Source organism: Ursus americanus, chromosome 9 (genome assembly GCF_024610735.1).
Source record: "Ursus americanus isolate L20-20 chromosome 9, mUrsAme1.1.p, whole genome shotgun sequence".
Taxonomy (NCBI): domain Eukaryota; kingdom Metazoa; phylum Chordata; class Mammalia; order Carnivora; family Ursidae; genus Ursus; species Ursus americanus.
The window spans coordinates 35960737-35977211 of NC_142135.1; the positions used below are offsets into that span (position 1 = coordinate 35960737).

Consider the following 16475-nt stretch of genomic DNA (forward strand, 5'->3'; position numbering starts at 1 on the left):
AGACAGCCAGCGAGACAGGGAACACAAGCAGGGGGAATGGGAGAGGAAGAAGCAGGCTCATAGCGGGGGAGCCTGATGTGGGGCTCGATCCCGTAACGCCGGGATCACGCCCTGAGCCGAAGGCAGACTCTTAACCGCTGTGCCACCCAGGCGCCCCCCTTTCAGCATTTTCTATGCATTTGTTTTTGTATTGCTAAGATCATACTATATGTATAGAATTTTATATTCTGTTTTCTGATATGGTAGCACTTCCTTTCTGTGTAAAAATCTGAAGGTCTGATAATTGTTTATCATTCAGATATGTTAGATTTTACTCTACTATAGCCTGAAAAGTGAACATTTTGGTTTTAGTTGATACTATAAATAAAACTGTGATACATTTTTTGTGCATAAACTTTTGTTTCTATTTGGATTATTTCCTGAGAGTAGATTACTAGTAGGGGATTTACTAAGTCAAAGGCTGCGACCATTTTAATAGCTTTTATGCTTCTTATTAAATTGCTTTCTGGAAAGGAAGTATTAATTTCAATTGCATCTTTTTTTTTTCTTTTAAAGATTTTATCTATCTATTTGACACAGAGAGAGAGAGCTCACCCACAAGCAGGGGAGCAGCAGGCAGAGGGAGAAGCAGGAACCCCGCGGAGCAAGAAGCCCAATGTGGGTGGTCAGTCCAAGGACCCTGGGATCATGACCTGAGCTGAAGGCAGACGCTTAACCTACTGGGCCACCCAGGCTCCCCTCTGTTTGCATCTTCTAAACAAACTTCAACATTCACACTACGTGCCATATAATAGCAGAGGCAAGCACCTGAAAAATTTATCACTTTAAACAGTTTTGCCAACATAGAATATTTCCTTGTCTCCCTAAGTCTGCTTTTAAATTTTTAAAACTGTGACCATAACAATAAGGAATGTGCTCTTTTCTTTATGATATGTATATACATATGCATTATGTAAATGGATATGGAAAGAGTGAAGTGAATGAGAATTACAGTCTAGTTAATGAAACTGACAACTGGCTGGACTCACCATAAGATAATAGATACTCAAAACCTATTACTATCCTTTAGACAAGAGGAAAAATGATCAGATCTCACTTTAAAATATTTTCATACACAAACAGTGAACTAGAGAACTTTCTATCTATACAAGCCCAGAAGAGGTAAAATAAACATATTTTACTGTTACGTGGTGAGTACAGGTTGGTCATGTTAGATTTAAACTATTACCTGTCATGTCTTAATTTCTGAAACATTTTGCCAAGTTTTCCAGTGGTAGAAATACTACTTAGTTTGAAACAACTGAACATCAAGCCTTTAGTCTATTGAGTTTTGTCAACAGAGAGGCCTTCAAGCAGAACTGGTAAACTATGGCTTGTGGGCCAAATGGGGTGCACTCCCTATTTTTGTACAGCTTGTGAGTTAAAAATGGTTTTTACATTTTTAAATGGTCAAAAATATTAGAAGAATACTGTTTCGTGATGTGTGAAAGTTACTGAAATTCAAATTTCATAGTCTATAAATAAAGTTTAATTGGAACACAACCACATCTTTCATTAAGGCTGCTTTTGTGCAGAAAGGAACAGCTGTGAGAGAGACAGGAAGGCCCCGAAAGCCTAAAATATGGAATACGTGGCCCTACACAGAAAAAGTTTGCCAACCTCTGCTTTGGAGTAATATGTGATTTTCTATCTTCTTCACTAAATCTGACTATTTTAATGAGTATATCCCAGATGATCTGCTGCTCTTCAAAATTCTTATCTTGTTACATTTTGCATTTTAAAATACCTGCCGTTTTTCATGAGCTTATGAACTTTCTATTAGGTCCGTTTTGGAGCAATATTTTATTATTCTCTCTAGCTCTGTCTAGAGCCCATTTTCACCTCGCTAGATGGTTTGATTACTGAAATTAAGCTACTGGTAGTTGCAATTCTGCAATTCTAAAAAAACACATAATGTATAAATTGTGCATGTTTTGAGGATAAAAGCGCATGTGATTCCTTACATACAAGGTAGAGGCATTCTTATTTCAAGTTTCAGTAGTCAGCAGTGTTATCAACCAGGAAAGGAAGTCCACTTGAACAGCCTATACACAAATCCTACTGGCTGATGGAAGTGCCCCTATATTCAGTTTGGTTACATTAAACAAAACCTTCCTTGACCCTAAGCTGCACCTACTACCCATATTCTGGGGAAAGATACCATAAACTCACACCTATAGTCCTTAGATTCAACTTCATACAGTATGAAGCACTGCTTTGAAGACCAGTCTCTTGCTGGTTACTCTTCTCATCCAACTTGATCTGAAGTCTACTGAACTGGGATATTCAAGGGCCCTTTATGGTGGCACATATGATCGTGCAGCTGAGTATGTTCAACTACTCCCTAGGAATTAGTTTTGTTCTTCCTTTGTTTGTCTAGGCAAGCAACGGTTGCGGGATATCCAGCATTTTAAGTGATTCTGCCTCAGAGCATGTGTTAGGAACTATAAGGAGAGTTTACCATTTTTCAATTTTAAAATCAGCTTTGGATTTCTGGAATTGGTGTGTCCACGTTTCTTCCCATCCTGTTGGGACTTACTGTTGTTAGCAACCTCCTGTGTGGTTCTAAGATATGCTGACCTCTTTGAAACCTTTCCAGCTATCAGTGCCACTTTCTTGATCTCTGCAATATAAGCTACATTGTTTAGTGGGGTTAAGTGCTATGAGCTCTGGAAATCCTCCCTGAGACTATGAATTGACTAACACCCAAGGTAGCATAAACATGCAGACACAAATGTTCCTAAAACCAAGCCTGCTGGGCAACGCAGGATATGACGTGGAGTCTGGAAAAAGCAACAGTTTGCTCACTTGCAAGTCTATGACTACCTCCAGGTGCAGTCTGAAGCTAAGTGGCTAGTTTTTCTAATCCTCAGATGTAACCTCTCATTAGAACACAACAGAATTTGCAATTGTGGATGTAGGAATTCAATGAAGACCCTCTGGGCCCATTAAGACTTCTGGCTTCAGAGGGTCCTAAAACACACTTCCTTCAACCTATGGAGTTTTGTAAAGAGACATCATTTTTTTTTTTTTTAAACAAAGTTGATCAAAGTTTTAGCCTGAAGATTATAATGACTACAGCTCATTAAAATTTGTATCCAGAGAACGCAGTTGCAAATTTAAAAAGGCAAAAGAAAAGTTTAATAGATATTTGTCTTGTGTCCAGTTTGTCATAAAAAGGTTCTTATTATTTTTGGTAATAAAGTAAGACTTTGCAAGGGATTTGCTCGGACTAAGAATCCCACATTATTCTAGCTTTAAATGTGGAGTATTAGACCAGCGATTCTCAGCCTAGCTCTTGAAACCTCATAGCTTGGCTCTTCTAATAGACAAATCATGCAGCTCAAACCTAGGAGAGCTGGACAATGCCAATGAAATAACACTCTATTGAGAATCAAAAGATATGGAATTCAGTCCCAACTCTATCTACTACCATCTCAGTTTAACATTTCCATCTGTCTTCTTATTTATAACATCGTAACAAATAACACAAACCACACATGGATACTGTGAAAACAAACTAGTAACAAATATGAAAAGACCTTGAAACCATGCAAAAGAATAAGATATGAAGGTGTCGTGCTGGCAGCGGTCAGCCTTGCCTCTTTCCTGTTCCTTTCCTTCCCACCTGGATACCGTGTGTCCGTAACACGAAGACTCCTGTTCTCCACACCCCTGAGCTAGCTGCTCTTGTGATCATCCTGGCTCCAGTATCTGGGAATTTTTTTTTAAAAAAGATTTTATTTATTTGGGAGAGTGAGAGAACGAGCGAGAGAGCACAAGCAGGGGGAGCGGCAGAGTGAAAGGGAGAAGCAGGCTCCCTGCTCAGCAGGGAGCTGGACGCAGGGCTCGATGCGGAGCTTGATGCAGGGCTCGATCCCAGGACCCTGGGACCATCACCTGAGCCGAAGGCAGACGCTTAACCGACTGAGCCACCCAGGCGCCCCCAGTATCTGGCAATCTTGAGGGTCACCAAGGGCCACGGTGGTCTGTGCCTCTTAAAGTGACTGGGAGGGGAGGTAAACTTCCTACACTGTGTTTTCTGTGGGCAGAGGCCTGAACCTCTGTGGTGTGGGTGCTGTGGCCACTGGTGCAGTACAGGGCTACATGGGGCTGTGCCTTCCCAGAGGTTTCTCCATTGCTGAAAAATGCAATTACTGTGGAAACTTTTCGAACATCTAAAAGGCTATATATGACAAGTATTAACATGGGTTGTGTCTGAGTGGTTGCCATTATAGGAGTTCTGTTTTTCTTTTTAAAAATGTTTTTTTGCCACATGTCTATATGTTCTCACTTCTGCAATTAGTAAGACAAAAACCCAAAAAGGTATTTTGAAACAAACAAACTGGCCTTTAACTATGTTACGAGGGGCAAACAACTCAACGCTTAAGAACATGGAAATTTCTCAAGAGAAACATTAGAAAACAAGAGCATGTCATTCACTCTAAAAAGATGAGTACAACATCATCTCATCTGAGAAATTCTTCTGAGAAGTTTTATTAAAAAAGGATTTATGTGGTTTTAATGTCCTGTCAGGTTTACTAGAATTAAATAAATATTCTTAAATAAGAATGTACTGTGTCTACCTTTCCAAATTTTAATCTAGTAATGTGGCAGTGTGATGAAAAAGAAGCAAAAAATCAGAATCTAGCTACAGGGGGCGGGGAAGCAAGAGGGACCCCGAGGGCATAACATATTCTAAAGCTGGTCTATAGACCAGATGGGAAAACTTGCTCTCTAATCTAATGACTTTCTTTTAATCACAAGCAGTAGTTTCCTTATTACCCAGAGTTTTAGAAATACATTATTCTTGAGATGACTTCCTAGGATTTCTTTTACTCATTTAAGACCACATCTTTGTATTTAATTCATCCTCATATTATCCCTGCAGGGCACATCCCTCTAATTATTCCCATCTAAAGTGACAGGAAAATGGAATTATACTACTTGGAAAACAGACATCCTTTGGTATGTCTTTTCTCAGTGCCCCCTTGGTCACAGATTGTGAGCCGTCCTTGGAGGGCAAGGACTGTGACTTCCTTGTCTTTGCATGTCCAGTGCCCAGGACATGCCAGGAGGAAAGTATGTATGTAGTAAAAAATCTGAACAAATGCATAAATAATAATAGCCAACACGTAATGCTCACAGTGTCTCGAGCGCTATTCTAGCGCCATTATACACAGTAACTCACTTTGTCCTCTGGACCCTACAAAACGGGTCCTATCGTTAGCCCCATTTTACAGATGAGAACACTGAAGCTGGAGAGGAAAGCAAGGTTACACAGAGCCAGGATCAAAGCCTACGAACTTTGGCTCTAGAGTCCAACCGCATAATCGCCATGCCGTGCTGCCTCCGCGGCACCTGTGCTAACCACGAAGACTGTCCCCTCCAAGAAAAGCATGGTTGCACTGGGCTCCCAGCTCTAAATGTCTCTGGGTTTCTGTCAGAGGCAGCTACGCTGTGTGGTTCCTTGGGAGACTTAAAAAGGGAAATAACTGGACACAGGGACACAAATGCAGAATAAATGAATCCCCAACCTTAACAATTGCTGTGTTTGTAAGGCTGTTTCTCAAATACCTGTGGGGATTTGTGAGAGCGCCAGCTGTACTGGTGACTATGGAGACTCGCCAGCAGAATATTTTCATCAGTATCCACCTGGCCAAACCGCAGTGTCTCCTGTGTGTCATTACAGATCACAAAATGGCTGAAGACCAACTCCTCTACCTCAGGGCATTTGTTCTGAAAGAAAAAGAATACGAAAGCCAACGTGCATCAGATTAATTGCAAGATGTTTGGCAGCTGTCTGCCCAGTGGCGATTGTTACAACACAGAAACACTAAAAGATCTGTTGTCATTAGCTCTGGTATACAAAGTATTCTATACTTCCAGGATAAGCACAAAAAATACCTTAAAGAGAGCTTAAATGTTCCAAGAATATGTTTTGATTTATACTCCTGCAAAATAAATCATACACACAGAAGAGTAAAAGAACAATGAGACCCCTCAAACTTTTAACGTTTTAAAATGAATTAACATGGTCCAAAGAATGCTGTACTGAGTAGTGCACGTTTCTGAGCAGAGTCCTGGAGGCTAGAATTACCATGTTCCTGGCCTTCTAAACTCGACAATCAAGACCAATTACCAAAGCCACAGTTTGTACCCTACAGAAAGTAAGGATCATTTAGGTAATACATCCCCAGATCCCTTAAGGGGGAGGATGGATGTGTGTGTGTAAATCTGCTCAGGGAGAGATGTGAATAAAACCATAACTTTCCCTCTATTGTTAAGAGGCTGAACACACAAAACAGACCAGCTCCGGAGTCAGTGTAAGCCAAGTTGCAGTTTTCAAGAGAGATAATGTTCGCTGAAAAACAGTTGTTGGTGTCTGTGTCAGCTAACAGTCATCCATCAGCTCACGTCTTCCATTAATTTGCCGAGGCTCAACAAATTAGTAATATGGTTCTGTGTTGAGACCTCCGTTCTCAGCTTAATGGTGTCTTCACCATCTGCTGTTATATCCAAACACTGACAAAATGACAGAGTATTTCTGTGTTTCCTCTTCTATCACTCTGGTTAGCTTACGGTTTAAAAAATAAGAAACATACTTTTGGAAAATGAATAGTTAAATAGATGCTCGAATTGAGAATGTAAGAAAAAAATCTTGGTTAGCCAATCCATTTGCAGATGATGGCAGGTAACCGTAACTGATACTTCTGGTGGCCTCTACTTCCTGGTTGTGGAGCCAAATGTCACAATGCCACACTCGGTCACTTGCCATTTTCCCAAGGGGAGGGAGAGTAAAAGGGGACACATTACTCATGAGCATAGTGACTTAAGTGATTATGAGGCCCGAAGAGTCTAAGGATGAAAGTACCTGGAATCCAGCCTGGACCAAGACCCAACCTAGAACCTCACCCAGGACAGGTGTCTTGGGGGCAGAATCCACTCCCAGTCATGTACAAGGCCCCCTAAGTAGGTGGGCAGTGCTTTCGGGCTGTAGGTGATGGAGAGGCCCTGAAATACCTTATTTTTCCAAATACCCTCAGGGACCTCTCACTCTGTCATCCAACGATTCTCACCAACCTCCCTATTCTCACAGAGCGGAACTTCACTTGACAGCCACACTAATCACAAAATAGAATCCTGGGTTAAGAGAGACCAAAGTAATTATAAGCAATAATCATCTGTTGCCTACCATACTCTATGCTGCGGCTTTTAATCATGAGCTATGATTTCAAAGTTTGCCTGCCAGTGGGGTTGAATGTCCTGCCTCATCTGACCCCTGCCCCACCTTGAGCCACTCTTCACTTGCTTGCCACGCCTGAGCTCCGCGAGCTCTTTCCTGCTCCTCCAACCCCGCACTGCTGACTTTCAAGTCATTCAACACATCCAACTCCTTCCTGCCCCAGTGCCTTTCCTTTGCTTGGACTTCTTTTCCTTCACACTGAACTTCCTTCTACTTAGCATTCAGGTTCCTGTTTTCAGGTCCCTTCTTCTCAGTAGCATTCTGGGAGCACCACCAGACCAGGTCACATCCCTCTATTTTATGCTCACGTCACACTCTACTACTTCACTTTCCCTCTTGGAACCAAGAAATTATTTGATTTTGGGTTCACTCTTGTCTCCATCATTAGAGTCCATGTTACATAAGGGCAGGAACCAGGTCTGTGTTATTTACCAGTTTATCTCCAGTACTCAGCATAATGCCTGACAGGTAGGTACTCGATAAACACTTATGAAACAAATACATGAGTGAATTCGATTTTTAGAATTATAAGTGAATACATGTTCACAGTAGAAAAATTAGAAAATATAGGAAGTATGGATTTTTTTTTAAGTCTCTAATTTTATACTCAAATAGCTGCTGTTAATATTTTGGTGGATTTTCTTCTAGCAATTTTTCTCCTCAGAGTATCCTGCCTGTTTCTATTTCAGTCTATCCTGTCTAATCCTATCTTATATGTCTTACATATTTAAAGGTTTATAAACCTTTAATCAAACTGGAGTCACAGTGTGTAATTATTTTGATGAGATTTTTCCATTTGCCATTATATAATCAACATAAACTCCTCTCCTTATAAACATTTTTCTCTCCTTTAGGTCCAAGAGTACAAACATGAAGAAAGGCATATGATTCCAAACTCCCAGTTAGATAGATGTCCTGAGATTGAAATTCAGTTTTCATAACGAATTGAGATCAATCTGCTGGTAACAGAGAGGTTAAGTTACCAGATGGGGCTTGAGTAGGAAAAAAAAATCATATTACTTTCCTCATCTCCAAAAACTGACCTTTAATAAATGATGAGTGTTTTAGAAAAATGTAAATGAAAGAACACAAGGGGGTTGTTTACATTTTTCCAAAGAATATTCAAAGTCCTCAGAGAACTGTTTCTCTGCTGTTCCTTCATCTGTGGAGCTCATTATAACTGTAATAAGTTTAAGCATTTCTTGGAGTGTCTTAAACTCTGGTATATTATAAAACAGTTCGCACACTCTTTATATGACATCATATAATCTAAGTCTCAGGATGCTTACTCAGATTTGTAATTAAAAGATGGCTTATTTACATTTAAGATTTGTGCTGGAGTGTTGTACAGGCATTTGCAATTAAACAGAAACAGACATCATTTTGGTGTAAGATAAGACACATGAGCATAACCTCATTTTTAAATAAAAATCCCCTTTACATGTTATTTTGTCCAAATGTCGGGATATGGCATTGAAATACAAAGCAAATTGCAAGTGGCATTTTGCGTCCTTAATCTGGTTTCACGAAACATTAATCATGTGCAAAAGAGAAAAAAAAAAATCTACAGCCAGAGAAATCAGACACTGATGAAGGCTTCTGTTAATCTTGAGCTTGTGACCTAAAGGTGAAAGGCCAAATTGTTTCGTGCTTCAACTGTCTGGTCCATCCACACTGGATATAAATGACTTGTCTCAGATATGAATCCAATAAAAGTATGCGGAGAACTCGAATAACTTATCTTGCTTATTAAATTCTTATTTCTCATCGGCAATAATTAGACTGCATGTGAGCACTGTACACACAATAACCTCCAAGCTTGGGGAACTAATCTTCCCCACTGAGGGAATAAGCCACATTCGGAACATCTTAGAAACAATGAACTTAATAACCCTCTATAAACCCATTTCAATGTCAAATGTCCTGTAATTTCAAAGTAGTGCATTTTTGTATTTACTTTAGAATGCATAGGGTTAGATGCCTACCGCATTAAAACTTGGTGGCAAGTACCCTTGACATGGGAGGAAACAAGAAAATTACAGCAACAATTACAGAAGTATATCCTCTTGTGGCTCATGTTAACATTGCCAAATCCCTGTATAAATCAGAATCAACTATTCATAGAATGTACCTGTCAGCAATATGCTACGTGACATATGGCTCTACTTAATCAAATATACAATTCCATTTTTTAAAAAAAACTCAGAATATTCCTTCAAGGCACTGTGTTAGCCAGTCAGTCATGTGCACTCTGATGTGGTTTAAAACATTTAAATATTTATGCACCATATTTTATTTATATGTATAGCTGTGTCTAAGAGAATATTTTTACCCTGGGAGGAAACTGATATTTCTGAAGGCCATTTTGCAGTAGTTGCTACATATGAGTCCTCTTAGAATGGCCCTGATACCAAGACAAAAATATCCTGGGTTTAAATGCTCTATCAATGACTCTTTTATATTTTCTAGGTTTGTTTTTTATTAAATGCATTGTTCAAAATATGACAAAAAACAGAAATTGGAGCCATGGAGGTTTTTTTCACATCACTATTCGAACCAGCTGCAAAGATTTAGATCACACTAGCTCTTATTTTACGCATGTCCTCTGCAACAAGAAAACCATGGAATGCCCTTAAAAAAGAATTTTAAAATAAAAAACAGATGTGTTATCTTCTTTCCCTTTGCTATTGTAGTGCCATGTTAGGTAATTAATTCCTTAGTCTTATATAGGTCTTCATGCATATAAAGAAAAGAGTGTATTCCCATAAAAATTCTTAAGTTAGAGAACCCAGAGCCCCCCTGTCTCCCCCTCCTCCCCCTCCCCCAGGCTGTCTCCACATGAGTTCAGTGCAGGATGAAGGACCATTTCTCCTGGGGGGCTAGCTCTGCACAAATGCAGGTAGCATATACAGAGGCGCAGGGGTGGGGGGGAGCGTCCCAGCTTTAACAGCAACACAAACTTGATGGAAATACAATATTATACTGAAAATCAGTAAGGAAGCAGAAGTGATTTGTTCTTAAATTGTGGAGCACAGTATTACCCAAACATTCTGTGAAATTATTTTCATGCTAGGGGCACAGACAGGTTCCTCATTTTAAATACACCGTGCAGCACACACTTACACTTCATCCCCTTGTTTGATATGGCTAATTTCTGGCAAGAGATGAAAGGCAAAACGTTATCAATCGAGAGCCTTTAACTGATTAAAAAATGGCAGAATGATAGTAGGGGGAAAGACTAGGACTAGTTGGGCTTGCATATTTCTTCTCACTGCTTTTTCCCTTTGAAAAGACGAAATGTTTACTATCGGCAAGGCTCACACAGGTTCTTCATTTTTGCAATGGATGCTTAGACAATTTGATACATAACTAAGTTGAAGCTTTGGCAAAGGAAAGCCATAATACTTGGAAAAAATTTCTGGGAATATGTTACTTTCCACACAGATGTGGTACATTAGTCACAAAAATGTGGGCACGGTCTCCTATGCATGTGTAGAGAACCCATATTCTCCGAAGGTTTTAAAAATAACATGAATCACTTTGCTAAACAGAGAAAACCCCAAATACTATGGTGCCCATCAAATTTTTCATTCTCTCACATTTTTGTTTGTGCTTTGCTTACTATTAGGAGTGATAACATAGGGTGCCTAGTAAAAGATCACATGCAGACAAACTGTAAACTGTGCTAGGATGTGCATACCTGTTGCCACGCTTGGACTGCAGTGTTTAGAGAATGAACCACATGCTGCCCAAAGTTGACAAAGATGGAGTCCACCACGATGGTGCAGTCGAGCAGCTTTTCGGCCGCGTCACGGGAAACGGCCATCTGCCCGCAGATGCTGAAGGGTTTCACCACGCTTTGCATCGTGACATTTCTGCACTCGAGAAGTTTACAGTCTGCTTGAGCTGAGAACCGGATCTCCTGACAGACAGGACTATTGTTCCACTGTCGAAGATACACGTGTGGTTCTCTGAAGGAAATAATCATGTATTCTAGTTCAGATGGCACATTTTTATCGGAAATAAATGGCTGTAGGTATTGCGGTGGGGCTGTTGAGAAAACAAACAGGAGAAACAGCAACTGAGATGAGCCAATCTTTTATGGAAATAAAGAGAGGATGTTTAAATTATTCACTTTTTGGTTACCAAGTTTGCTATTTGCGGTTGAAAAAATTCAAACACTCTCTTGAAGGCATTATAATATTTGAATTACCATTTGATATTTGCCAATGAAATGGTTTTGTTCAATCGGCATGCCTCAAACATATAGTGTCCAAAGTTCACATTCCCTTTCACACACAAAAATTTGATCACAGAAGACAAGAGATAAAATGAAGAGGAGGCAAATATCGAATGAAAGGCTCTGTATCTATCAACCAAATCTCAAAAACAAAAACATGACTCAAAGAGAGTTAGAAAAAGCAGGTTAAATTCCATTTTTTGCTGAAAAGGCAAGATGCTTAACAGCAGCTGTGTTTGGTTTTAATCTGATTTTTTAAATCCGATTTTTTTTCTCCTTTTTCCATTACATCTTAGGTTGAAAACCTGAATCAAAATGTACTAACTAGGAAATGTTTGGTATAGACTTTTAGGAGTATTATTCATGTAACATTGGCAAATTTATAAAAGACCACTTTTGGTGTGTGGGAAAATTTAATCCTCCACCTTACCAACTTGTAAAAAGGACAGTCCTTTAAATTTCTGGAGAATTTGCCCATCTGTTGTAGAATGTATTCATGCTTTTGACATCAGGTAATACAGAATACTTTTGGAGTCTGTCCATCACTAATGCAGTAGCTCAGAACATAGAATAGAAACAGATGTATTTCTTTTAAAAAGATCCTAATTAGAATAACAGTAAAACCTGCAATTTTTGTAACTTCCTTGAAAATTCTTATTAGGAAGCATGCAAAATCATGTTAGTTCAATACTACTGGTAATCTATAAAATAGGTCCATATGATGGCTCAAAAGTAAGGGGTACATCTGTTAGATGAAGTCAACTTCAGAATAATTTTGCCAGTGCTCATTTTTAGGGGAAATGAATGTGTCTTCTAAAAATTTTCACCACCACATGGGTGGTAGTCAGTAGGGAAAGAGCTCTGGGTGGTGGAAGTGATTAATAATCACAGCACTTTGAAACATCACTAATACTGCAATACACAGAATGAAAACCCTTCCACACCTTTTTACTTCCTGAAAGTAAAATTAATTATCTGGGTAAAAAATCGATGAACTATGTCTTGAGAACACTCAAGAAAAACCGTAAGTATTAAGTGGATGCTATTCAGATGCTAAAGGAAAGAGTACCTGTGCCTAGTTGATCAAGGTGATGACAAAGATGGAACTCCAGGTGAGCAAACTGGAAGGAAATGGAAAGAGATGGGACAAACCATGGGGTAAAACAGGAGTCGACTCTGGTACAGGCAGCCAGGGCTGTTGGAGTTACAAGTTGGTCACAAGTGCTTTGAGAACCAGATTCACTTGCAGAGCTATGGGAAATAAGTGATAAAAGAAGATCAATGAACTAGATTTCCCAATACCATATAAGTAAAATGTCTTTCTATAAGGGTTTTTAAAACTAGCACCCATAATCCTATAGTTAATATATTATCATCAAATCTTCTGTATTTACTCACATAAACTCACAAAAACTTAATTTTTAAAAATTAAGTTCATGTTGATTATTATTTATAAGTTATTAGCAGAAAAATTTCAAAGGATTCCTCAAACCCCAGGTCATGTTGACCTACCTCCAATCCAATTTTCCTCCATCCACAACCCACACAATTTATGGACAACTTGTTCTCCTATAAGTTTAAGACCAACACAATTTGGAGTATGACTCTGCTGTTCAAAAACCCAATACTTTCAGTGTCACCATAAATGTTTCACTTTGTTTTACTTCTCCAGATTGTCCATATCCATAGGGCCATGAGTTAGCCAATACTCTTTACTGAACACCCACTAACTAGTGTACTAGGTGCCATAAAAGTTATGACCATGTCCAGAAGAACCAAGGTCCCATGGACAGTTCACTGCATGGGTCCTCTATTCACTTGCCCATCTACCGCCATTTTAAACAAGTAAAATCTCATTAAAAGGACCAGTGAAGGCATCTATAGGAGGGAAGAAGTTTGTACGTGGCAGCTGTTAGCATGCACAGGAAACATACTGCCTAGCTGCCTTGCCTCAGTGCTAGCAGAGACATGGGAACTGGGGAGTGGGATGGCGCAAGGGACATTCTGGTGACGGTGGCTCACTGAATAGATGCCGCCCCATTCTCTCTCACTGTCCTCTGCCCTCTTCTTTCCAAATCTGAAATCTGTGCTACAGCTATGCGAGCCTGGCTTCCAAGTCCATGAGGAGCCTAGAGAAGAAACACCGTGATTTACAGTATCCTAGGGAGGAAAAACTAAGGAAATAAATCCTTGGTTTTATATCACCATCTAAGTGGTGATATAAAATATGTAGACATTTAGAAACATCATCAAATAGAACAACCACCCAGGTACAGGAAAGTCGGAAGTGCCGCCAGAGCAGAAACGTAAGAGGAACTCAGAATGGCGTGAGGAGCATCACGTGGGATTCTCAGAGTATGAATCCTCAGCTACATGTTGAAAGAGGCTGGGAAAAGCCTGGTGAAAATGAAAGCTAGGAGCATTCCAACACGTTTACTGAGTATTTAATTTTAAGGAGTTTATACTTATATGGTGGTATTTACTGCCATGTTAGTAAATCTCCAGTGCCTGCCAAGAGAATACAAACTGTGGGGCAGTTGGTTACTGATTAAATGCCATGTGCAAGAAATGCATCTAAGTATATTCTAAAGCTTCTATAAATGGGCATACTGATTTAAATAGCCTTCTAGGAATTTATCTGTGGAGTTATAAATAACAGACTTCTTTGACTAGGTAAAATTAAAACTTGTATTTATTCAGAAAGAGCAAAACGTATTAATTGTGTGTTTTATACATTTGAACTACTTTCAGAACTTGTTAGAAATAGGGTACAATGTTAGTCAAAATATTACTAAAAATCTAGGCAAGAGTTCTAGGAGATCAGTTTAAAAACAGTGAGTACAACAACAGAGGTGTTTATCTGAAGCATTTTTCTTGCCAACTACAATTTTTGACACTCTTGAGATTTTCCAAGATTTATTTTTCTATCTTTAGAGTAGCAGATAGAATAACTTGTTGAAAAAGGTTACTAAAACAGGAGTATGTGTTACAATTTTTATTAATAACAAATTGATTAATTCTTAGTTCTTCCTAAATTAAATATACACATACATTTTTAAAAAGAGATATTTTTTGGCTTATATAGTAACTCCTAACACACTCAGGTAGTTAGCAATACTCTTTCAATCTTAAAATCCTAACTAAAATGGTTGTTGAGTTAAACTGTATTTAAAAATTCAGATTTACTGAAAAATTAGAGTCCCATCAAAATTAAAATTTCTTAATCACAATTAATATGGCATATACAACCTGAATATACTTTAAATGTATTTTAAATCAGTAAAATTATAGTTTTTTGACACTCAACTTATTTTGATCATCATTATATACCATAAAAGCAGCATATATATGCCTACCTCTTACACCAGGACTAAAAAGATGTAAGTGTAATAGAGCTAACCAGTGATGTATAGGAGAGGGATGACCCTGCTAGGGACACTTAGAGTAGTTACGTTTGTGTGATCTCCTTAATTAGGTACAATGAACTCTGATCCAGATGTCAAAAGGAAAAACATAATTTACGAGATGTGTAATCAACTCGTGGAGAGAAGAGAAACAATCCAGAGACTTGATCATCACGATCATTTTTCTAATTCTTCCGCTGTCTGTCTATGCAAGAATCAAGGCTCCGAAAAATGAAAAGCATCTCCTCTTTGAAAAAAAAAAAAAAAGCTGTTGACTACGGTCTCAAAGATTACCAAACAGGAGTGAAGGGGGGTTCTTTTATAAGATCTTTAGGGAGTAGGAGAGAATACTTTGTTGTGGTACAACCAAAAAATGAAAGTACTCCAAAAATCTCACCGGAGTTTCAATTTTCATTGCATGAAGAAAGAGTACCCTTAAGCCACACTTCTATTCTAAGATGCCTTCTTCCATTAACCAGCATTTTGGGGGTGGGGATAAAAAGTCCTTATAAGTAATCTGCTTTCACATGTTCCAATGTTGTGAGAAATGACCGTGCAATATGCACAACCAACCACCAAAGACTTGGCACAGGTGAACACAGTTGAGCATTATCAACTGGTAATAAAGTTAACTGGACCTATATATCAGGATCTGCAGTTATTATTGTGTTTCATGATAGTTGCCTGTAATTTGTATGACTTGACAAAGTCACATACTTCTAGGATTAGTCTTTTGGCGTGAGGGTAAGAGGCGGGAAACAAATTAGACGGTTGTTTTGATCCATCAGAAGACATCAAATTGATTCCAAACCCAGGGAACCCAGCAGAGTGGCCCAAAACCTGAGAGTTGGGCCCACCACTCTGTTTCCCTTTTTTTCCTTGTAGGGCCAGTTACTGGGTAAGAAACTGTATATTCCAAATAGAGTGTGTAATTGCTGGATACCTTCTGTTTGCTCACTAGATCCACACTTTCTACCCTTCTCCATCCTCTTCTCTGCCACTGGACTGTATCAACAAGCTGCTTTGTCCTCTGTCTTGTCCTCTGGTTCAGGCAGTAGGAGGTGCCCATAGGAGATTAGAAGGCGAGAGGAGAGTGGAGTGAGGGTGTGTATTCCCCTGGCTCCTTCAGGCCTAAGAATGGGATGGTTCCCCAGGATTCCTAGCCCCAGGGTACTGTACCATCCCTTAATCCTGCCCACACTTTTGTTAATAGTCCTTTCATTAAACTCTCCACAATCTTCAAGTTTGAGTGTGCCTTCTGTTTCTTGTCAGGACCTAACTGATAAAGGGGATTTATTTAGGCTTAAGCAATGAGTGTAGGCAAATGCATACATGATTAGATTAAAGATAAATAGCTGAAATGGATATCTTGATCAGGGCTTAAAGGTTGTATCTCTTGCCTCCAGTCCAGTATGCAGCAAATAGGAGAAGTCTCCTAAGAGGTCAATACTATAGTGGAAATTAACCTTGAAGTTTCTCTACTTTGAATGCTACCTTCAAAAAAGCACCACCATTACCAATCATTCCTTTTCATATGATCAAGCAA

At 39.1% G+C, this 16475-nt stretch overlaps 1 protein-coding gene across 7 annotated transcripts in view; it reads right to left on the minus strand.

The window, feature by feature from the left end:
* VPS13B (vacuolar protein sorting 13 homolog B) overlaps positions 1–16475 on the minus strand; it is a 760370-nt gene that overhangs the window by 79536 nt on the left and 664359 nt on the right. For all 7 annotated transcript variants that reach the window (XM_087864704.1, XM_087864702.1, XM_087864703.1 and 4 more), the window contains 3 exons: positions 12595–12776; positions 10986–11335; positions 5617–5778 (listed from right to left, as the gene is read on the minus strand). In XM_087864704.1, coding sequence (XP_087720830.1) covers positions 5617–5778; positions 10986–11335; positions 12595–12776 — 694 coding nt within the window. The remainder of the gene's footprint in view (positions 1–5616; positions 5779–10985; positions 11336–12594; positions 12777–16475) is intronic.